The 26,726-nt window shown below is 37.9% G+C and overlaps 1 protein-coding gene across 1 annotated transcript; it reads right to left on the bottom strand.

Moving 5' to 3' along the window:
* Window positions 1-18,078: 18,078 nt before the first annotated feature.
* On the bottom strand, window positions 18,079-24,809 carry Eaf6 (chromatin modification-related protein EAF6/MEAF6). The gene is made up of 4 exons (XM_076828292.1): window positions 24,608-24,809; window positions 22,762-22,965; window positions 21,999-22,035; window positions 18,079-19,125 (listed from the first exon to the last, which is right to left on the bottom strand). Exons 1-4 carry the CDS (start codon window positions 24,677-24,679, stop codon window positions 18,791-18,793), a joined length of 648 nt encoding a protein of 215 aa, XP_076684407.1. The 5' UTR covers window positions 24,680-24,809; the 3' UTR covers window positions 18,079-18,790.
* Window positions 24,810-26,726: the final 1,917 nt, after the last annotated feature.

A 26,726-nucleotide genomic window follows, 5' to 3' on the forward strand; every position in this document is an offset into this window, starting at 1 on the left:
AAAATGAAATTATGCTTTTATTTCCTTTTATATAACACATACTTACATCAATCTTTACTTACTTTGTTTGGGTTCAATATATAAAATACGTGGGTGGGTTCAACCTGATGGATGCGGTCGACTTTTGTATGAAGGAAGCGCTCATCGACGACGTGACAATGTCCTTCATGTGGTTCGGCCGAACAGGACAAAGACCATTATACAACACCCGCATCGCGATGGCGATTTTTGGTACGAAGCAACAAGCACTTCTCATCTTTTTACGCAGAATTATTGTTATTATTAACAATAATTACTGTATGTTCCATTGATGCTAACGTACTTTGCATACATTTCTTTTCCAGACGGTGTGTCTCGGAATCCTAAGTTCGACAAGCCAACTCGATTGGACTTCCAATTTCGGATGTATGTTGCGGAATTATAGTGAATCCCTTGCTTTTTCACGCGGTTTCTACATTACCGACGGTGGATACTTGCCACGCTCCGTTTTGTTGAGTTTTTGTCAGTGATTCCTTTGCACTGAACTGTCGAAAGAGCTGTAGGAAGCGTGGTCCACGCACGAAGCCAGCATCGTCATCCCAGGAACCTTGAATGCCTCACAGTTTCTGGAGTGAAGAGCAACACGGAGAAGAAACTGATGACCTCTGAAGGTCCGTTTTCACGTGACAGTAAAAGTCATGATATTTAGAGCCATGACCGTAAAAGTCACGATTTACTGTCACGTGAAAACGACCCTTTATAGGTACTCCACAACCCCTTCGAGAGTCGAAATCCATAAAATTAGGAGAGGCACCGCGGGGGGTTGACCTCGCCACGGGGTACCAGGCCGCATCACCTTAGCTTATTGAATTTGTCTTGGAACGCACTATCAACTCAGGTCTTCCAAAAAAGTAGTTCCATTTGAAAAAACCGAACTTGACCATCGTATCTTTTAAAATAATAATCGAAAAAAATTCGTCTCGGCTAATAAAGTAACCCCATCGAACCATTTAATTACATATTTTTTTTAATTTTTTATCTCCAATACTTTAAGAGAAATCCAGCTGTTTAGTCTACGAGCGGGCACTCTGTAGAATACCCATTTGTTGAAACTAATATTTCGAAGGTCCAATAATCGAAACTGTTCGTGTCTCGAATCAATTCCCCTTCTTATCCTCTTTGATCGTGACCGCGTGGGCGATTTTGGCCATTTACTTATTGGGCGTTTCATTTATAAAAATGTCGGCAAACGTTACCGTTGGCATTAAAGTAAAATCTGTAATCGATAAGGAGCAGCACAGGCCTGTGCATTGGACGATTAAGGGAAATTGCATCGTTTGCGTGAACCTCGAGCCGATTAAGCGTGTAGATGGTGAATACTGTTTCGGTATGCATTCATGACTATCGCGGTGAGGTCCTGGCCGAGCCATCTCGGGGCTGACGCCTAGACTAATTAGCTATTGTTTCTCCCTCTTAATTAGCATTGTTTCGCGACACAGACGTGGACCGCGTGGATTGGCACTCCACGATCACTCTCTCGACTGTGAACCTCGTACCGATAAGCATCTGTATCTGCGACGCGTTTTCGGAAAAGAGCTACCAGTGCTCTGGTGATTCAAAATTGTCCATTATAATCGTTATTTCCTCGTCACGTACTTGCGTGGTTGTGCTTTAGTAAAATTAGTGTGTGACTTTAGTAATTAGGCAAATTCTACTGGTAACTATTTTCAATGCTTCGCAACATGCAAGTTAAATTTCGTGCGCGTTAAGGCAAGTGCGTAGGTGCTCTACGGGCGTGCGAGAATATAAAATTGGTCCTACTATGTCCCGATAATTTTCTTTTTCCTCTAAATTATACATTTTTCCATTGCAATCTTTTATGCTGCCGAAAGTGATCCTTTTCTGTTTGAGACTGCTTTTAATGTTGTATTTATTCACGTGCGGATTAAGATTATCCACCGGGGAGAGGGCGCTGCATTGAACGTGGGGATACGGGTGAGCCTTAGCGGAGTGACCGGTTCCCCCGCAGGGAATCAACCCTAGGGGGGAATTATCTTCAGGTGGGGAAGGGGGGGTCCGTGCTGTGGAAGCTCTCGCGGTAGAGGGGCTACGAGCGCTGCTTCCCGTTGTGCATGACCAGCGTGCGTGCGGGCCCTGGTTCGTTTAAGGGATGGTGGGGGCTCTCCCACCCAAGCCCAGGGATTTTAGCGTAGGGATGTGGCCCAAAGGAGCGGCCCATAGCGGAGGAGTGCCGCTCGTCCGGGGATCGCGGTGACTTCGGAGCAGCCTATACTCCCCCATTAGCCGCGGGTCACCGCGGAGGTTATATGGGGAGACCCCGCCTTCCCCCGAGGTTAGGGTAAGTCGAACCATAACTCGCGGCTCTCCCCGGGCCCGAAGGGGTCTTGGCAAGGAACTTCCTCCACGTTAAAATAAATCGCACACATTGGTGAGGTCCACCAATGACGAAATATTGCCCCTTTCTTGTAACGTGAAATCAATGATCGTTTGGGGACTAACTGAGCTGACCTCACCCAAAGAAAAAAAATGACATCTCTAATAGAAAGCAGCTACTAAGGGCAGGAAAGTGAGGCAGCTACCCCAACCGTGGTTCGGTGGTGACCGAACCTTGGCACGTTCGGTCTGGGACCGCAGTAGGGTAGCGGAGACAAGAGAAAGACAGAATGGATTCAGTGCTCCAAGCGCTTTAGCGGTACCAGCTTTTACACATCTCTTCAGGAATGCGGAGTACTGCTAGGGGCAGGTGGTGAACGCTCTATTTTGGACTGTGCCTCGCTATCAGATCTCGCAATATATCAGATTTAATCTAACCTGGACGGGGGGGGGGGGTGCGTCCCCGAGGCCCTCTTGCCACGGGGACCCTTTCCTTTCTATGCTTTAACCTCGTGATTAAAAAGTTAAGTCGGGGGGGGCAGGGGGGAGTGCCAGGGAATCGAATCAAAGGGGAGAGAGGGAGGGAGTAAGAGGGAGGGACAGCTAGCCTTAAGGGTCCTCCAGACGCTGATGCATATTGCATGAAACGTTGATACATGCACCATGATACAGGTTTCATTATACATGTTGCTACGTCTTTAGATCGGATTCCGTATTTCAGCATCAGAAGCGGAACTGGCATCTTGCTTATCAGCTAGACGCGTGAGCAAGATGCAAGAGTCATGATGCATGCATCAGTGTTTCACTACAACATGTATCAGCGTCTGGATGTCCCTTTAGAGCAGCAATGCCGAGTGGTATCGTTTAGACAGATTCCAACGTACCATCATCTTTGGCAGCAAATTTTAAAAAAAGCTTGACAATATCTAGGCAACCGTTTTTCGCAGCCATGTGAAGCGGTGCCCCAAAATTTCGACCAAAAATGTTGAGCAGTATAAGCTTAAACCGTTGTCTATGATCCAATGACGTGAAGGTGGTTTCTCTTTAGTATAAGCATGTTTCAATTTATCGAACTGTTTTATGAGTTTCTGACCCTCATCCATAATTACTATTGCATTGTTCTGTTCGGTAATTGGGTGAATCTTATAGGGACCCATACAATGCGGATCATGAAGACGAGGTTCCTTTTCTACATAAACAAGGTCGCTCACCGAGAATGTAACTTGATTACTTTTTCGGTGATACATTTCTTTCGCAAGTGATTTGCTTGTATCTAAATTTTGTCATGTGGTTTCCTGAATTTCATCTAAGCGCTCCACCAAGTTTTGCACGTAAGACGGGTATGTAAACAGTTCCTCGCGAGACATAGGCGTAAAGGGATCTCGAGCTAGTTGTCTGAGAACTACTTCGTACGAAGTGAAATTCGCCGCCTCGTGCATAGAGGTATTGTACGGATACGTACCAAACGGTAAGAGTAAATCCCAGTCCTCGTATCTCTCCAAGCCCTTGGTAAGGACGATGTGTTTTATCCTAAACACTTGGGCCATTATCTGCATTATGTTATTAATGAAACTTGCCCCGCGGAAAATAGCAATAAAATAACGTGAGAGAGCATCGGCCACGATAACGGCCCGTATATCTGGTAACGGAATGGCCATACAGAATTTTGATAATTGACAAAGAAACGTCAATACGTGACGATTTCTGCTTGGGGTAAGCGGTAGTGGCTCTACTCTGTCTAGTGCCACTTTATCAAAGGACCTTGCTGGTGTATTGGTTATTAACATTCCTCCATGAGTTCTGCGTACGCGTTTTTGCTCTTGACAAGTACGATGAGTGCGCACGAAATCTTCTATATCTCGCCGCATGCGTGGCCTGGCCAACAGGCTTCGTAAGCTTCTGTATGTCTATGTCCCCTATCAAACTTCCGTGATCGTGCCGGATGATATCTTCCTAATCGTCTTCTGGTGGTTGTTGAATTTCGCCGGTAATATATCCGAAATATTTCTTGATTGCTTCGGCGTCGAATCGGTGTAGAGTTTCGCCAAGTGCCGCTACTCGGATCTTGCAGACGATTCGGGCTGGCCTTCCCCCATTTCATGATAAAAATACGGCTGTTCCAACCATACTGAAAATTCTTCCTTCCTCATTACGCGTGATAATTACTCGCTTTATGCTTAATTCCTTTGATAGTAATTTCGTTTCTTCAAAAAGTCCAATAGCTTTCAAAGTTTTACAAACTGGACTTATCAGCACCATATCGGATGATATGAAAAGGGCGTAATTGTCTTCGTGATCTTTACTTCACAATGCATTGCATGGGTTCTACTTTTTGATGGATCCAGTGGGTTTGTTCCAAATGCTGGTGTGTCTCGTATGGTTGTTAAAAATGTTGGTGTATGAATGAACCGTGGTTCAGTCCCCGAAATTCCGTTAAATCAGGCATTTCAGTTACGTTCGACTTTGTGCTTGTATTTATTTCTTCGCACGGAGTTGGGTCTTCTTGCTCCGACAGATTTGCGGGCTCGGGGAGGATCAGGTTGACTGCTGAACATCCAGCGCTTCCGTGTGCAGGGGATTCCCCACAATACCCGGTTCTTTGGATCTGATGGTCGTTCATCAATCTTCTTCTGGATGTTAGCGTCCTCCTTTTCATCCGATGCGGTTCCTCTTTCGCCTGGAGAATTTCTCTTCGTGAGGATTTTAAGGAAGGTAATTTCTTCAGATGAAATTTCAGGAGTTTGTGTCTCCCTAAGATTCCATGATTTGCATTCACTCGTTACCAGAGTTAGGGGCAGTGCGAGGCCGACGGATCGCGGCATTACGATTCGCGCTGACGTGTTGTTATATACGCTGAATACGAGGATTGTGGGACTAGTTCGAGATCCCTTTATTGGCGCTGTTCTCGCCATTCTGACCATCTTTGATACGCGCATGCGCGTATGTCTCGTTAAGTGGCAACCCGGAAATCAATTGAGGCATTGAAAGAAAACACGGACTAACCCACATTTTTGCGAAATTGAGTTAGTAGCAAGAATGTATTCCAAATAGCTGTACTAATCATATAATAAAGGAAAAATTATTTTTTGTTTTGGCTCCCAGTGTCTCAATTGGTCCCGTCTTACGGCTTGTAAGGCTAGATCGAACGCGTCGTATAACGTGGCAGGATTTCATAAAACTGTCTTAGTTGAAATTCTCGGGAGTAGTTCTAAGATAAGCGAGGAACGAGCCAATTGTTCAATTTCGTTTATGGCCAGTACGATGCTTATGCTGAATATCTCTGTCGCTCTTAAGTCACCTGTCTTAAGCTCCTTGATTCCCAGGGAAACATGCTTGTACGTTAGAGCTCCATATCCGCGACATAGGGCGTACCGAACTTTTAGAAGAGTGAGTTGATTGTTCAAGCTCCGATATTACTTTTTTCCACATAGTATCGCATGGGGTTTACTAATTTATGAATAAATCCGGTCAAGAATCTGCCATAGTGATCTGTAGGTACGTCATACATAGCATTTTGTAGAGTTTCATTACACTTCAAATATGGAAAACATCGCACTTTCCTCAGTGCAAAAATTAATAAAGAAAAGGTAAGCAAGGGAAATATTAACGTTAAAGGCCTTAAAAAATGTGTACCTCCAATTTTGATGGGAAACATTTCTCTCGTAGGTGGTCCACTCTAGCCAGCAGATCTTAATGACAAACATTTAAAAGGAAAATAAATCTCTGTTTCCTCAAATGAGATATAAGGAACTAATGAATTTAGTCGCGAAAATTTTATCACAGAAGCTATCGAATTTACAGATGGGAGACATAGGGAAACATGTACACGCAATTTGGGAGCGGAAAGAGCTACCGACATTTAGGAAAGTGTTAACAGCGATTAGAGGAGAATTTCCTACACTTTTGGGTAATTTATGGCTTAGCTGGTTCCGCCTCGTAGCAGACGTGAACTCAGGGTATCGGAAAACGGAAACAGGAATAGTATACCTTTTCTTCTTTATAACAACTCGAAGACTTTCTGTTTCTTCTCTCTTCGGACCCTTTCGAACCGAAACACGTGGTGTCTGCTGTCTATCTCGAAGCAATGGGTACATTGGCAGTAAAAGGACGGAGCGCGGGCTTATGTTAAAGTGTAGGATGGTTCGTTCGGTGCACTTCTGCAAAGCACGTGTTTCGAAAATGTGCTGGCTTCTTTTTACCTAAAGCCTCTTGTCCTGGTGAGAGTTAACCCATAATGTAACGAGAGGGGTAGAGGAAGTTGTTTGGAAAAAATCCTGTCAGTCAGCTAGCAATCTCGTTCCAGAAATGTTCTCCGCTCAAGAATGTTACGCGATGTTCTGGGTGTACGCCCGGAACAACGGGGAAACGAATACTACTGTGCGTGTGTTGGCACGGGAATACCCGCGCATCGAAACCCCAAGCGAGGGTACGATTAGGCGTTTGGCGTCAAGATTACACTCGACGGGGTCGATGATGCCGCGAGGCAGTGACATGGGTAGAAGAGAACATGTTGGACGCCATAAACGAAGACCCAACCGTCAGCGTGCGCGACTTGAGCCGCCGCCTAGAGTAAGTCACAGTACAAAATAACTGCATCAATTATTAAGTAAGGAAAACGAATGTTATCTAATAATGGATGTTTCTGCATTTTCTTCCAGTACCAGCAGAATGACGGTACACCGAACTATGAGGGAAAACATGTTGCATCCGTACAGCTATGTACGGGTGCAACATTTGCACCCTGGGGATGGCGACCAGTGGGTTGAGGATTCAGTGTGGTTGTTGGGAGAAATGCAACGGAATCCGTCGTTCTGCAAATACATATTGCGGACGCACTCTTCAATAGGGAAGGGTGCTTCAATTCCCACAATCGGCATTTTTGGAGCGACGAGAATCCACTAGCGCTTCGAACACGCACAGCACAAGTCCGTTGGTCGATTAATGTATCGGCCGGCATTTGTGGTGATTACATCGTTGGGCCGTACATGCTGCCAGACATAATGGGCCCAGCGTATAAAGTGTTTTTAGAGCATGTTCTGCCGGATCTCATGAACCATATTCCAAATGAGATCCTACGGAACATGTTCTATCAGCAAGACGGGGCTGGACCTAACTACGCCACAAATGAAACCTTCCAGGACCGGTGGATCGGCCACGGAGGTCCTGTTGCGTGGCCCCCACGGTCACCGGATATGACCACGCTGGATTTTTTCTTCTGGGGCTACCTGAAGGTAATTTCATTATTGCTGTTACTTTTTCTTATAGGTATTCTTTTTTTACTTACGTTTTGTATTTGTTATACAACAATCATTTCAGGATGAGGTGTACCGTCAGCCAGTGGATACACTGGAAGACATAGTTGTACGAATTCACGCTGCAGTAGCAAACATTACGCCACAAACATTACACCACAAACATTGCAGGCCGTCCAAAGACAGGTGATTGTACGCGCTGAGGCGTGCATAGACGCTGAGGGTGGCCACATAGAGCAAGTGCTCAATTAACAGTAACCGGCCCTTTTCGGGGCCACCAATTTTTATAACATAGGAACAACACGTTCCATGAAAAATAAATTAAGTGATCAGTGTTAGTAGCCGTGCAGTAAAGTGAATATTCGCTACATTAACCCGGACGCACTTGACGTTGCGACCCTTACCTTTGGGTGGTGTCGTATACCTGCGATCAGCTGAGCACTGGGCGCTACCCTACGCCGATTAGAGAACCTCCGTACGTAAAAACAGTAGGAGCAGGTACGAGTACACAACAAAGTACATAAAACGATGTACTTTAGCGAGTGCATTTAGCGCATATGAAGAGCTGTCGAATAACCAAATGCAATCCAAGGTCAACTGGGAAGAACTAAAGGCTTATTTAATTTCTGCTGAGCTAGTCCAATCAACGTTTGATACAAAATTCAAAGCAAGACTCTTAAAGAAAATGTTAACAGATTACAAGAGTCACCTGTTGTTTGTTTTTGCAACACCTGTTGTACAGGAATTTGAAAGACTGAAAAGTCTTTTCCAACAAACCAAAGCTGATCCTCATGAATTGTACCAACAAATATTCTTACACCAGAAGAGTCTTCAGAAGAGACTGTATAATGTTAATGGGCAGAGGAAAAATATTCATCGAGTTGACTTTGGAATTAAATTTATAACGGAATGTAATAAGTACCTACACCATAACGTGATACGTAACGATAAAGAAAGATGTATGTCTGTGCTAGAAGAAGCTCTTAGTCAAATTACTAGTCGACTTCCATCAGCGAGAGATACATTCTAAATCAAGTTTCAAGAGCTCTGGTTTCCGAGTTACCATTTATACATCTTGTAGAAAATAACATTAGTCATATAGAAGAACAGTACAGAAAAATGATTTTTGTTGATTGGAAAGAAGGAGCTATATTTAAAAAAGATGGAGTCCCTACAGATACTGAGCAGTTTTGGATTTAGATATTTCGGCATCAGAGGTGTTTCCGCCAAGAATGACGGGATCAAATACTCTTTCAAGTGGACGACACTAGTTTATTCTCGTCATTCAGCGAATCCACTGATGGTCGTGCAACACAGATTACAATAACATCGTACAACACAATTGACACCGATGGAGACAAAGAGACGGTACACAGAGTCGTAGGCACGTGGGCACGATGCGATAACGGTTCGCTGGTAGACAACTCCACTTACACAACACGTAGCGCAAAATGGGCGGGAGCAAGACTTTTCGATAAACAAAACGACGGTGCTGTTCTCCGAACTAACGGTCACCGAGCCAGCGCCCTGCACAGATGATTAGTGGTTAAGAACGTTACAAATAGTGAATTCAGCACCCCGCACTGGTACGCTCTGACAAGGGGACCTTCAGGACTTGCAAACTCAGAAATTATTTATACTTAGTGTACGTGAAGGTCTTCACTCGGACTTTAATTTCCCAAAGCAGTAAAGTGCGCTCCCCCCCCCCCCAAATTCGAGAAAATCGACTTGGAAAAATGTAGAGTTCCCTTATATACATTTGATAGAAAGCAATAACCAAGGAGCAGCGTGGGCCGCCAATGCGTAGCGCTCCCGACTAGTAAACGTGAGTTCGCCTGTTCGCGTCTCACTGTTGGTATTATGTTTTTTTTACTCATTTGAATACCTACACCTTTCACATACAAAGTTTATCAAATTCATGCTAATTAACAGATATGTAAACATCTGTTACATGTATGGGTGTACGGTGTATAGAGGTGCTCCACCTCCTAGGAGATGGACATCACTTTCCATTAAAAATACACATCTTATTTTAAATTATTTCTTGCTTGAAAAATTGCATGTCAGAATTGGGCGTTCAAACGGTGTGCTAGATGCTGTGACGCGTAAAGCGCCAGAGATTTTTATATTATATTTTTTTTGCGTTTTCGTTCTCATAGTTTGTAACATGTATATATTAGATGTAGCGGGTACATTAGATGCAAGTATTGTATATATGTGTGGATATGTATTTTGGATACTTTAGGTAGCCTGTAAGAAAGAGCTTCGCGAAACATAAAAGGAGGCAAAAGGGGCAAAACGTCGAATAGTAACGAGTCGAAAGTCGTGTAGAGTAATAAACTCACGACCTGTATGTGCCTTCCGTGCCGCGATGTACGGGACCCTTGTGTGTATGCTAGCCGCCGTTAGCCACTATCTCGTTTGCAAGTTCCATTTTCAACTCTACGTGTTTTATCTTTAAATGAAAAATCTAATCTATTGTAAATATTCCTATTTAAAGAGTACTATGTGCAATAAAAAGTTCGATTTTTCAAGCAAGAGATAATTTAAAGTAAGATGTGTGTGGAATGGAAAGTGATGTACATCTCCTAGGAGGTGGAGCACCTCTATACACCGTACACCCATACGTGTAACAGATATTTACACATCTATTAATTAGCATGCATTTGATAAACTTTGCATGTGAAAGGTGTAGGTATTCAAATGAATACAAAAAAAAATAGTTGGGAGCACTGCTGCTCCTTGGTCATTGCTTTCTATCCAATGTATATACGGGAACTCGACATTTTTTAAAGTCGATTTTTTCGAACTTGGGGGGAAGCGCACCTTACTGCTTTGGGAAATTAAAGTCCGAGTGAAGACCTTCACGTACACTAAGTATAAACAATTTCTGAGTTTGCAAGTCCTGAAGGTCCCCTTGCGAGTGCGAACTTTTTCGGTGTCAAGATTACTAGCGTATTCGGCAGGCACGCACTGACTGATTCTGTGCTGTTCTGGTGCTGCCTTTTTATTTGAATGCCATTTTTTTTTAACTTTTCACTTTATTAAGCCATTTTTTCTGGTTAAAAATGTTAATTTTTCATATTTTTTTAATTGAAATAAAAGTATATATTTTTGTCCCAAATACGGTGCCCTTTTTTAATAGCGTCCCTAAACTCCAGAACGTTCCGTTTCTTTCTGAGAAAGGAAAATAAGGTTAGCTTTAGCAGGTACAGAGGGCGCAATGAGGGGGCACACAAGCGTTACAACCCTGTCCCTTTTAGAGGCTTCTCATTAAAAAAATACGAAAATGTTTCAAAATTGCTCACTTTACTATTTTTTCATAAAATTAGAAGCTTTTATGATATAATTAACGATAATTATAAATTTATTCACTTCTGTAAAGTACATACATATTAATTAATTAAAATATCCTTTGGATAACTTAAAAGTAAATTTTTTGTGTTGTCAGTGCTACTACTAGTTTCCAATGATTCCATAATGAATAAATTTCGGTGCATTTTGAAAGTAATTTGGAGGTTATTCGGTGCCATCAAACTGCACTCTCTGCACTGCCAAAAACCTCAGTGCCATAAAGTTTGCACTCGTGCAGTTCATTCCGTTAATCCGAATGCGAAGTTTGCACTGGTTTACACTACACCAGGGCAGTTCCTGGTCGCCGAATACGATACTGGATTGGGTCGTATGTAATCCAATGTAACCGATGCTAGGGAATCTGCACTGGCATCGTTCTGGCGCTGCACTGGCATGGTGCTGAAGCTGCACTAGTGCAGTGCCAGTGCGTGTCTGCCGAATTCGCCAAAAGACACCGCAGCTGGCATCAGGTGTTGTGATGAGTCAAGCGGGCACCAGTTCGAATCGCGCGGCGCGTTGCTTACGGCCGCAACAAGAGGTTCAATGAGCTTACTACATTTGTTCTTACTTGCTAAAAGAAACTTGTGTACTGCCCATCTCCAGAACATGTAGAAAAAAATTTACCCATTGCATTTTGTGCGTACTACAGTAACGTCTGTGCAATTATAGATGCTTTCCAAATAGAAATCGAAAAGCCTTCTAATTCAGTGCAACAAGCTCTGACTTGGTCAGAATATAAAAAGTGCAATACTTTAAAGTATTTGATCGCTTGCACTCCTGATAGATTTATTCTGTTTGTATCTTCTAGGTATGGAGGCAGAATAAGTGATACAGTATTATTCGAAGAAAGTAATATAATGAATATTTTACCAAGAAAATGCGGTGTTATGGTAGACAAAAGTAAATACTAAAAGGATAGCAAGTCCAGGAATTCACATTGAAAGGGTGATAAGAAGAGTTCGAGAATATAAAATTTTGGAGCCTCATTCTTGTCTCGATTTGAATATTATGCCTTATATAGACGATATTATAACAATAGTGGCAGGTTTAATAAATTTACAAAGACCAATTATAAAAATATGAAGTTTAGGTTTAGGTATATTTCTGTAAAATTTGAAAAAGAACATACAAAAATATTGCGACACTTTATTTTCTAAACGATTGTAATAATATAGGAAAGATGATATTTTACTTCCAAAAATTAAGAACTCTTTCAATCATAGTATTTGTAAAATCTACATCATAATCAAGCCATAAATATTTGAATTGCTTGTTAGTTTCAAATTCTCATCACATAATTTGTCACGTTTTAAAAGAAACACCCGGGGTGAAATCTATAAAATTGGAGCTCTGGCTTTTTATGCTCTGTATTTGCACAACCAACCACGCAACATATTCGACGTGCACGGTTAGTCTTCTTTACAAATAACGCATTGCGTTCTGCAGAATTCATGTTTCAATGTTGCGTTTGTTGCGTGGCCGTCCAGTGAATTTCGTACGGAGTTTGTCCTTTAACTAATTTCAAACATTTAAAACTTCCGCTAATTTCACCCTTATTCCTTTCCCTGAATACTATATTCAACCATGTCATACATTCGATTAATCATCCCACTTTTCAAAAAAGTGACCGCGAGGCGGCGCCCTCCGCGGTACTTACTAGTGATCCTCTAGGCAGTGATCCGAACAACGTGTATCGTCGCTGATTGGTTGCCGCGATTTGGAGCAAAAGCGGAAGTAGACGGAGAAAGAATCTGTAAAAAAAAGAAGGAGACAGAAATACTGATAGAAAGAGATAGATATGGTTTAGGTTATGTTATTTCCGGTTTTGCTCCAAAATGGCAGCGGTTATACCGATCACTCCCTAGCTAGGGGTCATTGGTACTTACCTCATAGACAGAGCGTGTGCTGAAGGAGGTTGCAAGGTTCGTGGTAAGGGGATGGTGATACAGGCAAATCGGGTAACTCCGTTCCTCCTCGGTGTTAGTCAGAAATACAATGACGTTATATATCTATGAGGGATACTTAGTCGAAAAGGTTAGGTATACTTATACACACATTCAAAATTTCGTATATCATGTAGGTTATATATATTTAACAAAATTAGTAAATAGAGTGAAGCTTTTTTTAAATAAAATCGTATTTATAGATATTTGCAATAATAGTTATATGTATAAAGATTTTGTAGCTTAAAAAGAATATAATGAAAATTGCTAATATAAATTCGTGCATACATAAACATAATTAATATGCATAAATAATTATATAATAAAATAGGTAATTATTTAGAAGTTTTCCATCCCCACCGATTTCAATGATTTTTGGATATGTTGTCCGGGGCACGATTCTGAACAACTTTTTCCTATACATGTTACCGCCGCTCGACCTTCGTTTCCGAGATATTCGCGATAAACTGCTGTTAGTACACAATGTATTCTGCTGTATACCTACCTACAGTACGCGTCCGTGGCAGCGTATGCGCCATGGGACAAAACAAATGACGAAGCTGACCTTCGTTTCCGAGATATTTGAGAAAAACTTCTCAAAAGAAGTCAAAACTTATTCCGACGCAACGCATTCCACTTTCCAACTTGTCTCGGGTATTAGTATTGGTTGGGGCTAGATTAGTGCGGGGGGGGGGGGGCGCCCGCCTGCGGGCGCGTAAAACACGATAGCGAACTGATATGAGTCGGGGTGTTGACGGGCATCCGCAAGTTTCTGGTTCAAATCTCCAAACTCACATCAGTTCGCCATCATGCTTTACGCGCCCGCGGGCGGGCGCGCGCTTCCCGCGCTGATCTAGCCCCAACCAATACTAATACCCGGGACAAGTTGGAAACTGGAATGCGTTGCGTCGGAATAAATCAACAGAAGTTTTTCGCAAATATCTCGAAAACGAAGGTCGTGCGGCGGTAACATGTATAGGAAAAAGTTGTTCAGAATCTTGATCTTGATAACATATCCGAAAATCATTGAAATCGGTGAGGATGGAAAACTTCTAAATAATTACATTATTTTATAACTCGCAAACTGTAAGAGATAGAAAAAATGTTTCAAATGAAAAGTTATTTGTTTTGACTAGATCTATTAAATGGTAACAGTTTGATCAATTGTTGAAACAATTAGAGAAAAGTTATAAAGACAAATATTAATAATGTTCTCTAATATTTGTGTTTTCACGTGACATCTGAATTGGTAGTTTAAATACTTATGAAACAGCATAATCCATTTTTTTTTCGTACAAATTCATCCTTCGTTGTATTAATGACCTGAGAGTATACAGTAATTTGTATATACAAGTGTGCCTCGCGACCTTCATTTCAGGGCTGTTTTGGCCTGCGACAATTTTGTACACATCTTAGATGTTGGAGAATGTGCTCATGTGGCAAGGAAGACAAGGTTTATAAATCTTTCTCCTTCCAATAAGTGGTCTCACTGCTTTTTTATTGAACATTTCACATTATTAGCGATAACTTCAGATTATCAATTCTAATCAGAGTTGGGTAAAATGTAATCTAATTACAAATTACAAAGTACGATTAAACTGTAATTGTGTAATTGATTACACATTATTTTCTGTAATTGTTAATTTAGGTAGTTGACCATTCGGTTTTGTTAATTATCTAAACGAACGATTACAGAAAATAATGTGTAATTAGATTACATTTTGCCCAACTCTGATTCTAATGTACTATCTTGTCGATTATTTTTAACTGAACTAAATTAACAACAATCGTTACAATACACGTTTGACCAGAACAACTTGATTTCATTGTGTTTTGTACGTTTATCATCAAAGCTAGTAATATACAAATAAGGAAATAGCCCAGTGCTTAAACAAAGCCCAATAATTAAAAATTGAGAAATTTTGTTAATAATAACAGTTTTACTAATTTGCAACGTTTAAATTGATTGAAATATTAGCATTATATAGATACAATTATAAGCTTACATAACTGAATAGTTATATCATGCAAAAATATTATTGTACAGTAAAGCTTCAACAGTTTCAATCTCGCTTCTTGCCTAATGGGCTCAAGCAAGCGAGAGCATATTTTTATTAAGATTGTAATTACTTATTAGTTTATAATTTTTGAAATAGTACAGTTGTTTTGGATTTATTAAACATTGAAAAATTGAAAATTAATTGGATCTCTTATTAATTTTTTGTTTTTAATATTGAAATTGATGTGTTTATCCACTAATACACGAAAACGTGACACGGACCAGTTATTAATCGCGTGTTTAATGGTGTTTATATAAACACTGGTAGAGATGCCAGTACTCAGTGAAGTTTTGAGATTATTATCATTTATTGTATTGAAGTATTTTTTGTATCCTATATATTTACGTTAATAATAACTATACAAAAATATAATACTGTTTAAGAATTATCAGGATAATTAATCTTAAACTCGTCGTAATATTGACATAACTTACAATTTTATACACGATTAAAGAAACCCAAATTAATTAATTCTGGTAAATAATAAAAAATTATAACACAAATTTACTATAAACAAAATGTTTTTATTATCCCGAAATATTACCATATTGATTTCTTTTCATTAACTGATAGAAATAGTTAAATTAAATATATATTCAATAATTGAGACACTGATAATTAATGATTAGGACACACTATGAATTTCATTTAATTACTGGGGCATATGAACAGTCTCATGTTTTAAACAATTTAAAACTTTTCCTTTAACAAATGTAGATTCTTGTTACTTTATCTGAAAGTAGACATTGCACACTTTCGAATAATTATATTTAGTGTTAATTGTATACTGTTTAAATATAAAAAGAAATTGCAATTGTCTCAACTGCTTCCTTAACTGTTCCACTGGGCCGTTTACCTTACTTTCCCCCAAAGAAATATTACCATTCCGTGAATTTTAAAGTAATATCAATTGTAAAGTACTATAATTACCTTTTGTTGCTGTATACTTATTACTACGAAATAGATATTTTCTTCAATGCACGCACATTTCGCAAATATTTCTACTAACGTGTCGATTCGAAGTACATAATCTGAATCGGATGAACGTGTTCTAAAATATCTTACAACATCAAGAGACTTATCCACCAGAAGAATAAATGTAACTATACATTACCAATTTAAAGTTACTTGAAATCATACATAATCAAAAATATCGTATACGTTAAATAAATCCTATCACTAATTAAATTTTGTTCAAACGTATTAGAATTGCTTGAACAAATACAACATTATACGTATTTAAATATAAATAATAGTACTGTACGATTTAAGTTTACCCCTCACTGCATGCACGGAAAGTAGAAATTGCGTTGTGTGCTCGGTGCACTAAGATATCGTATAAATAATGAAAGAATTGTACATACTTGTTCTCCGAAATTGTAGACATTGTTACATATTAATGCACATTTACCGATAAGACATTATTTTGTTGCAATTACACACTAATTGTACAGGAACCACATCCACAGCAATCGAAGGAATGATCGACTCGGCACGACGGTCGACGACGGTTAAGATCCCCACCACTTTCTGTGACTCCCTTTGTCCGGCGTGGTTCGGCGAAGTTTGAGGATGGCAGGATTTGCGCGCATTTCAGTGGTGCTCATTGGATTCCCTAATATAGAGGTGGTCATTCGATCTATTTATGTGATCAACCTTTGAACGGCGAATAGTTTAGCGCATATCGGACACTGAATCTATATAGATCCATAATTCTATAGATATTCACCGCAAAATAAGACTTGTTATGATCTAAAATTCTTATCGTTTTTAAGAAGCAAGTATTTACACTGCCAAAACCAGCGGCCATGGCCGTGATGGAAACACCGGTTCCCGTAAGATCACCGAAGTTAAACATCACGGGGCGGCGTACTAGGGAAAGATGGGTGACCATCACCTGTCTCCCGGTGCGTCGCTGCTGCTGGGACCCGAAGGAGAGAGGAGGGAAAAAGGAAAAATGACTATCGTTCGTTGGGCAATATAAGCGAAATGCTTGACACGCCATCCTGTGTGTTAGAAACACACAGGAAAACAAAAAAAATACAAATACAAATACACTGCCAAATGTTACAAAACATGTCAACCCCACTCCTGCCTCCCGCGACTACGGTAAACGGCACTTCCATCTATGACACGGTGTTCAGAATCTTCATTCAGAGTGTCTCTTGCCACACAATATAGATATTACTAAAGCATGTAACATCTTCCTCTGCCAACTGTGTCTGTGCTGAAAACCCAGCTCAGCTTCCAAACTCACCCCGCAGATCTAAACACATCATATAACTTAACATGAAAACAGAGAATGAAATAAGGATATCTAATACTTCAATTATCTCCGAATTCTTTATTAACATTTCACTTAAATATAGTTGTTACAAAAAATATTTTTTTTATTTTTTATATTTCTTTTTTAATTTCAATTTCACAGTGCGAATGCTTACAGATCGGGAAAATATAAACGTATATATCATTGAAATTCAAAAGAGTATTATTTAAAAAAATGTTTTTAAGAAAGAGAAACAGACATGCTTTTATCTATTTTATAGAATTCGCGTGATTAATTATTCAGATCTTAAAATTAATATACGACGATTACAAAGAAATACTCAGCTTTCGTTTAATTTGCTTTTCTTGTGTAATCAAATCTTAGTTTTATCATTTCTATGCCTACAATTTCGATGCTATACATACATACATGTTAGGAGAAAGTGTAAACTGTAAATAGACCAGCTGTACATATGTACAAATAATACAAATCTTTTAAAAAAAAACATGAACTGTAGAAACGGTTAAAACTGGAACTTAGAATATCATTAATATCTCCTGTAGTAATACTTATAGAGAATTATCACAAAATGTACCTAATACTAATTCTTGGACGCAGCTTTTGTAACATAAAAAATTACAAAGAACAGACACTAAAAGTTAGAATTTCAATTCTATTCTAAACTTAAACCTAAAAGATATTGCTTAACTGACTGAAGGATACTAAAAATCTTGAACCTCATTGTACTTGATTTACTTTCATCCCTAATTAAAATTTAGTCTCACACAGTACTACACTCATAACCTTACACTTTGCTTTTCCCATCTCTCACAAGGGAAGATCCCGAAGCCGGAAATTCAAAAAATTCTGAAACTTTGTGAATATGTAGGGGATTTCCTCCTGATTACAACTCAATTTTTGTTTGCTGCCCAAATTCACTCGAAGGGGGTGAAATTAACCCCCGAAAATTCGGCTATTTTCCGATTTTGTGTTATAACTCGCAAAATGAAAGAGATAGAAAAAAAGTTTCACGACAAAAGTTACTTCTTTTAATTAGATCTATCATTTGGTAAAAAAATTATTTTACAGTTCACGAGTTATAACAGAAAATCGGGAAACAACCGAATTTTCAGGGGTCAATTCACCCCCTTAGAGTGAATTTGGGCAGCAAACAAAAACTGCGTTGTAATCAGGAGGAAATCCCCTACATATTCACGAAGTTTCAGAACTTTTTGAATTTCCGGGTTTGGGATGTTCCTTTGTCAGATATTAGAATAAAAAAAATTAGAGAAAGTTCTTCAGAACCAGCGCTACCCGATTAACCGAGTTTTGTTTATGTCCTAACTAATACTAGGGTCCTTATCATTAATAAATAGCTTTCAACATTCGCTCTTCTATAAAAATTCAATGTCCGTACATTTCTTATAAACAGAGTGAGATTTCGTACAGTGATAAGGTGGAGTGAGCAGAAAGAAATAATGATCCGAGGAGAGAAATGTTTGTTTGATCGTGTTTAAAACATGAAGGGCTAGTAGGGGTATTCTACCTGTTCCTAGACCTTTTATTGCTATTCTTTTTCACGTTGTTCCCAGGCTTATTTTTCGAAGGCTCTTTCCCAGTGTTCTCCTTCAAGGAGGCATGTTCGAGGCTGCCGTTGCTCGCGTGCCCGTTCGCAAACTGTCCAGACATTTCTGTGGAGGTGGTCAGAGATCCATTCTGGTTATACTGGCCAGTGACGGAGTGGCTTTTCCCCGTTGCCTCCTTATTACCGTTGCTGGTGGTGCTAATGCCTGTCGTCCCGTGTGAATTAACTAGGCTGCAATTGTCTTCGCTACCGCTGTTGCCGATTTGTGATTCCGATTCGCTGTACCGGTCAACTGGAATCAGGTTTATTATGGGAAAACCGCGATCCTCGGTCGGCTCGAGGCTCGATCGACCGACTCAAGTACTACATACATAATCGAATTTACTCGGTACATAGTTTGGTCTACTGGCCGACTAGTCATTAGATAATTAATTAGTGGTAAAATCAGTCTGTCAATTAACTAGGTAATATTACTACTTGATTGATTCAATCAACACTTTGAGTGGCGTAGGGTTTTGAAAAGCGCCCCCAAGTCGGTCAAGCACTTCTGAGCGATCGCTTCTACCGGGAAAGTTCTGCTTAACTCACCGCGAGCAAACATTCGGAGACGCTTGGACGATACTTTCGATGCATTCCAGAACATATCGACGTGAAAACACGCCAAAGTAAATCTCTCGGCGTGAAGACATGCCGATGCCACTCAAAGTATCAACTAACACATATATATCACGATGGTGAAATTTTCAGAAACATAAATTACAGTCTTTAATAAGCGGGGAAAATTTAAGTTTAGAAGTGCTGACTTTATGAGTTACAAATTACACTGTCCAATAAAATCAGACTTTTTTTCTGTTCTCTAACATTTAATAGCTGTTTCTTATAGATTTTTGTGCGCTGAAAACGAATCCGCAAACCGTTTGTCGCCATCACCCTCAGTTTTTGAGAAATTCGATTTTGAAAAAAAAATGCGAATTTTCAACTTTGAACATCTTTTGTGTTCAAACAGTAACAGTTATTCGGTTGCATGGTCTGTCAAATTATTCTATGAACCCTCGCGAACGCAACGATATAAGTTATTATTGATTTATAAGCTTTTAAATATGTTTAAACAACGACCAAAGGGAAAAGGACACCCGAAATGCACCAATTTTGCAGATATCTTGCTATATATTTCCAAAACTAAGGGTCTAGGAGAAAATCTGACCATTCCACGCGATGCAGCAGACATTTTTCCTTCGGAAAGCGTCAACAGAAGTGGTAAGTCACGTTTTGTTTTCAATACAGAAGCGAAATAGTTTGGCAAAAAGTGCGGCGCGGACAGTGGTAGTCATGCGCGTTAAGCGATTGTGTGACGCTGGGCGGCAGTGTATCGCGCGCCGCCGTTGACCACCACTGTCGACGCCGCACGTTTTGCCAAACTATTTCGCTTCTGTATTGAAAACAAAATGTGTTTTACCACTTCTGTTGATGCTTTCCGAAGGAAAAATGTCTGCCGCATCGCGTGGAGTAGTCAGATTTTCTCCTAGACCCTTAGTTTTGGAAATAAATTTAAAAATATCTGCAAAATGGGGTGCATTTCAGGTGTTCTTTTCCCTTTGATCGTTGTTTAAACATATTTAAATGTTCATACCGCACTAATAACTTATATCGCTGTATTCGAGAGGGTTTATAAAATAATTTGACGCAACAAGCAACCGAATAACTATTACTGTTTCGACACAAAGGATGTTCAAAGTTGAAAATTTGTAGTTTTGTTTCAAATTCGAATTTCTCAAAAACTGATGGTGATGGCGACAAACGGTTTGTGGATTCGTTTTCAGCGCACAAAAATCTATTGGAAACGGCTATTGAATCTTACAGACCAAAATGGCTGTTGGACAGTGTTATTGAATAAGAATTCTAAGTGACCAAAACGATTTTAATAACATGGTTCTCTTTACAAAAATTTACTCTAACTGAAATTTCAATTCATATTTTGATTTATTCCAGGTTACTTGCAAAATTCTGCAAAATTACCGAGTTGTATTCAGAAGAATGGGAATTTACACTTTACCAGTGCTTATCTTTTTAAATGCAATGTACTTGTCTGAAATAAATTAAGATTCGAACATTTGGAATTATTCAAAAGCAAATTAATTAAATGTCCAAGTTAATCTATCAGGTACAATAAAAACTGAAAGTATTCAACTAAAATTTGAAATTGTTTAATCAAGCAAACCCCATATTTTTATATTCCATACTTTCCTGTAACTTTAAAAGACTACCTAAAAGCAAATCAGTGCAAGACAATACGTAATACCAAAATAATATTCATACATCTACAACACACATAATTAAAGAAATCTTTTAAATGTAAGTAACTATTACTTTAATAGATTTTACTGTATATAATTAATTTTTCCATGTAATTAAGTTGTATATTACGATTGTAATTTGAAAATGATCTGTAAAGAGTATAACAGAAATTATTCTGCTCAATGAAAATAAAAAAGACAAATTTACTTGAAACTCAGATACAGAAAATAAAGTAATAATAATCAGCTACTTTCTACACTTTCAACACGTATAGAAAAAGTAGATTACACATTATGTTTACTACTAACATACACACACAACAAACGAATATAACGATAGAACCATGAAATTCAGGAATAAGTTTTCATAAAACTTTTAAACAGATGAGAGAAACAGATGTTAAATTTATTCATAATTTAGATACAGAAAAAAGATAAACATAGGCGGATACAGAAAAAAACAATTCATAAAATTCTACGTTGAGTTACCTTTAAAGGTTTAAAACCAATTACCATAAAAATAAAGTGAAGAAATAAATAAAAATTTATTTGTAACTTAAACACAGAAAAAGAGACAAAAGTTATTTAGTTCAATTCGAAGTTATATTGCACATACTTCGAACATCCCGCGTTAATTCAGCTAAATGTGCGTCGTTACAATGCACATGTATTACCGTTTTCTGGAAGACAGTGTGATCGATATGTTGGAAGGAAAAGGAATATTTCCAATAGTAACTTAAAAACTAGAAATATTTTTTCAAGGGCAGGGCAAAAAGAAGGGTTGGAAGGGCTAAGAGGATGAGAAATAAGTCGTACTCTTTCTGTGAATAAAAAAATCAACTATTTCAGGAATATCCATTGAGGTCCTTACTTTTTTCCTGGGTATTTTCGACGAGTCCGCTAACAGCCTGTGAAATTTCAATTTTTGTAATTTGTAGTATTTTTATCTCCTTGAACGTAAAAGTATGCTATATATTTTGTAATATTAATTTTACAATCATTATAATTACAATTATGTTATTCAGAAGGGAAACGTAAAATAAATGAACACACAGGGAACAGTACTTCCGTTTTGGTTATGTTGGTTTCGTAAAAATCTGTAATTTCAGACCAAAAACCTTTTGTCAAATTATTTTTTATCTGCATTTTATATTAGCATGTACACACTTCCCCCTCATTCTTTGTTATATTCCTCTTTTTCATATCTGAATTGAATTTTAAAATAGTTTCTGATTTGTTACAAAAATGTCTTCTGCATTAAAAACTGTTTCCAACTGTTGCGAAGTAATAAATTGAACGTCTACGGATTGTTTACTGTACCAAAACATTGTTCTTGTTACTAAGCCACAAAATATTATTTACACATTTATGGCTGTTTCTGTATATTTTATGTAGGTACTTTTTAGGTAATTAATATTTCGTTTATTCTTTACTGTTTCATGTAATTAACAGCTGTAGTTAAATACTATGAATTTATCAATCCAATACAAAAATATTATGTTTTGTAGATATTATTTCATGCATGTATAACAAATTTCAATTCAGCTTGGTTTATTATTATTTAAAACTATTCTCTTCAGTTAAGGAACACTGACGGGAAATCAGTCTCTGATGTTTTAATGCTGACTACTCACTGCCATGGAGGTGATGGAAGATTTTGAGAAAAGCCTTTCAGCTTCCTTGAACTTTCTATTACGTTTGTCCGCTTTACTATTAGTATTTTTGTTACTGGCTAAATATCTGTCCCAACCACGTATTATATTCCCATATAATTGTGTGTCTTCCAAGTAGCTGCCTTCGAATGCGTAAATTTGTCGTTCTAAATTAGCAAGAGTGTCCTGTAAGATTTCACAATTTCATTAAAATATTATCTATTTCTGTATTTATGAATCAAACTTTCATAGAAAATTACAAACTTTAATCTTTCAACTGAAGGAAGCTTAATATTTTAACTTGTCTCTTAAAACACGGAAAAACTATTAGATCGACAGTGTTGTCCCGTTATAGGGACGCGTCCTCCGTTCCGTTAATAGAACATATCTATCCCCGCTACTTCTTTTGTAGTCAACGCGGATAGTGCGACAGTGACAAACTATAAATTTCGTTCGATAGCGTTGACATCGTATTTGAAAAAAAAAAAAAAAAAAACTAGCATACCGTTTCGTTAAGGGGACGATTTGCTCCCGAGCGACGTCCTTATAACGGGACAAGTATGGAAGTTCCAATGTAATTTTTTTAAATTATAGACACAAAAAGCGTGTGACTAATGATGACCTCCTTTCTCATGCTGTTATTAAATATATATAATATGATACAACAGTTTTAAGTACCCAAATGTAGGTGTACTGATTGAGTCCAAACATTTACATACAGAAGAAAAGGTGAAATATTTAACGCCTCATTTTTAAGTATATGCACTGCAAATCACGTATATAGTATGCAAATCCATTACACATTATGTATAATTAAAAACAGTCTCTCAGTGCTTGGATTCAGTTTTACCATAAAAAGTTCATTAATTGAATAGTAAAACTCTCATGAAGATTTAACGAAAAATTTATACATTTAAATCTTCAATAGTATTTGAATTCAATTCAATTAGTTTTTCATGAGCGTAGGACAGCTCTGTCAGAGTAAACAAAGACTATATAATATGAAGCTGAGAAATACTCAGACACGCATATTTATTTCATAATTCTGATACGTGCATGATTAAAAAGTGAACTCATTTGTTTCTTAAAATATATCGTTATTTCAAACGTATTTTCTCAAAGCAGAGCTTTTAAATGGCTTCAATAATCTCGTACAATTATTAAATACATGCATTTGATTTAGTAAAAAAATACTAACAAAATTCGTTATATTTATTTTGAACAAGAAAGTTATAAATACTGTACACATGAACCAAATATCAAGCTACACATTTTTGTATACCACCAAGAAATATTATTAAATTAAAGCAGAATAGAAAATAAAAATATATACAAATATTTAATTCTCAAATACTTAAATTACGAAAAATAACGAAAGATAGTAAAATTGAAAATACTGTAAGTTTGTAAACAATTACCGTGATCAAAACAAAGTATTAAGGTTATGTCGAGACAATTTATAATATCCGTTCGATCCTTTTTAATATTTATAATCAATTTGTACAAACAATTTACCATTCCCGTTATAATAACGTAATAACGTTATAATAATTCTCCGAATTAAAAGAATTATGGAATAAACTGACCACTACAAAAAGAACAATATTAAGAGGTCATAGTACGAGGTTAGGTTAACATAACCTCAAAAAAGATGAAATAGTACATAGCTTGTTGTTACTCCAATAATTTCTAAAAACTTGTTGACTAAAAATAACTTCTACTTTTCACAACAATAGTGATCATCTTCATTGTTTCAAATACATGAATTGCGAGAGTATGTGAATACCTAATAGAGGAGACGCAAGTTGACAGTTGCCACAATACTTACAGCTATTTCAGCCTTCCGTTTCACTAGTTCAGCGAGTTCCGCTCGTAAATCGACGGAGGACTTCGTCGACATTATATATTTAAATATATAAACGCACTAGTAATAAGAACGTTAATTCTTCCGCTTGAAAAATATTCCTCTTTTCTTCAACAAGTGCTAGCCTTACTTTCCAACGAAAACTCGTCTGACCCATCTGAAGTTGTTGCACTCTGACGTTATAACTAAACCACGGCGAAATAAAGGCGGCAAAATTTGAATTACGTAGGTACCTACACCCGTCACGAAAAATTAACTATTATAAAAACATTTTATGTGATAGTAGTGATTGATTTAAATGAATTAAATTTAATGTAGAATACTTAAATTAAATGTCTGCACTTGTAAATGATAATCGCATTACGTATTAATCGATATGTATTCTAAACAGGGTTACCACCTCTCCGGTTTTAGCCCGGAGAATCCAGGTTGTGAAGCAAATCTCCGGACTCCGGTTTTACTGGAAATATCTGCGGGTTGTAGAAAAAAATTCGATATTAAGAAATTGTGGTATTATACAATGGTATCAATTTTATATACAGTAAAAGTTATTAATTAAAAAAACAGATACCTTTAAATTCTGAATTGTTTCAGCTTAAAAGAGTTGCACTTGTGTTTTCCGAATATTCGAGAACAAAACTGTTTGTTTGCTTTTTCCATTTCCGGGTTTATGTTTGAATCTCCCGGTTGTAATGTGTGGCACTTCGGGATTTATATGGTGATAAGGTGGCAACCCTGATTCTAAAGTGGAACTGTAATAAATTAACTATACTTTATCCACATACTTATTTGTAGGAGAGCGAAAATTCATTACAATGTTAATTAGTTATATAGAAATATTAGCTGAGCTATATTTAATTGACTGATCTATAGAATAATATCTTTGGAAAAGTCGGACATGTCATTTATTGTTATTTTAATACACATATACAGTATGGCCAGGTTATCCTTCAAGGACACAAATAAAGTGGCTCGTATTAGAATAAGATTAGGGTGGTGAGAGTAATGGAAAGATTTGAGTAATGGAAAATGCCTGGGTAACACTCGGCCACTCGACACTCGCGTAAAACTCTAAACGCGTTTGTCTTGAAACAGTGCTCTTAAAATCGGTGGGACCTATATCTCGAAAATTTCGATTCGACTGAAACTTTTTTTTTTATTTTGAAGAATATACTTCTGGATAGTGGAGAAACCAGTCAAATTTAAAAAATTGAAGGCTTGTAATTTTTAAAGGCGTTGGAAGGACCACTGGTTTAGGTGTTACAAGTACCATCGTTTTGGATGAATTTTTTGACGCCTCGACTCCCCAGTGCCGTCTGCAATGATTAATTATAAAACAAAAAATGTATATCTATAGTTTAAGACATTCTTAATACAATGCAAAAAGTCCCATTAAATTATATGTAGTAATTTTCCTTTAATTAATTCCTAAAGGTCACCTATTTCTATGGGCTCTAGACCGGAACAGCTCCTTAAGGAAAAAGGCCCAATTGACAAACGTTGTGGGACACCCTGTATGCATAACAGAATTGCAAATAAATTTTCGCGCTTGTGGTATGATAATTATGGGAAACAAAAAAAAATATAGGGTTTGGAAGAAATTATAATTTTTTTTGGTAGATGGGGCCCTGGGGTGGCCTTCTGGGCAGAGGCCCAGGTGGCACTGCTCATCGGCCGCCCGTTGAATCCGCCACTGGCAAAAGGTGATCTCTAAATGTACACAAACATGATTATCAACAAACTACAGGCAGTGTGTACAGTCTGTTGTTGCCATAGAATTATTGCGATAGCGTATCAGTTCGTCGATATACGTTTGACGATGCGTTCAATAATTAGGTCTTGTGCATCCATTTGATCGGAAACGATTGGAAGGGCACTCCAAAGTCTCACAGAACGTTTGTATTACTGCTGAAGGTCTCCATTTTTGAACATTTCAGTTAATTTAAATAAAATTATTGAGGACCTTGCAGCAAGAGGGGTGTAGCTTCATTTGTACTAACTTCGAGTAAATTGAAAAAAAAACTGTTTATAAAATTATTGCTGTGACTTAATATTGAAAAGGGAATACTAACTGAAAAATATA

This window comes from Andrena cerasifolii, chromosome 15, assembly GCF_050908995.1.
Source record: "Andrena cerasifolii isolate SP2316 chromosome 15, iyAndCera1_principal, whole genome shotgun sequence".
Taxonomy (NCBI): Eukaryota; Metazoa; Arthropoda; class Insecta; order Hymenoptera; family Andrenidae; genus Andrena; species Andrena cerasifolii.

Bases quoted from the DNA above. Each gene is read 5' to 3' on its own strand.
- Eaf6 (XM_076828292.1), bottom strand. From the start codon at position 24,679: ATGTCGACGAAGTCCTCCGTCGATTTACGAGCGGAACTCGCTGAACTA. The intron at 22,966-24,607 runs GTAAGTATTGTG...GAAATCTTACAG, and splicing joins AACGGAAGGCTGAAATAGCT to GACACTCTTGCTAATTTAGA. The intron at 22,036-22,761 runs GTGAGTAGTCAG...GAAATTTCACAG, and splicing joins CTTCCATCACCTCCATGGCA to GCTGTTAGCGGACTCGTCGA.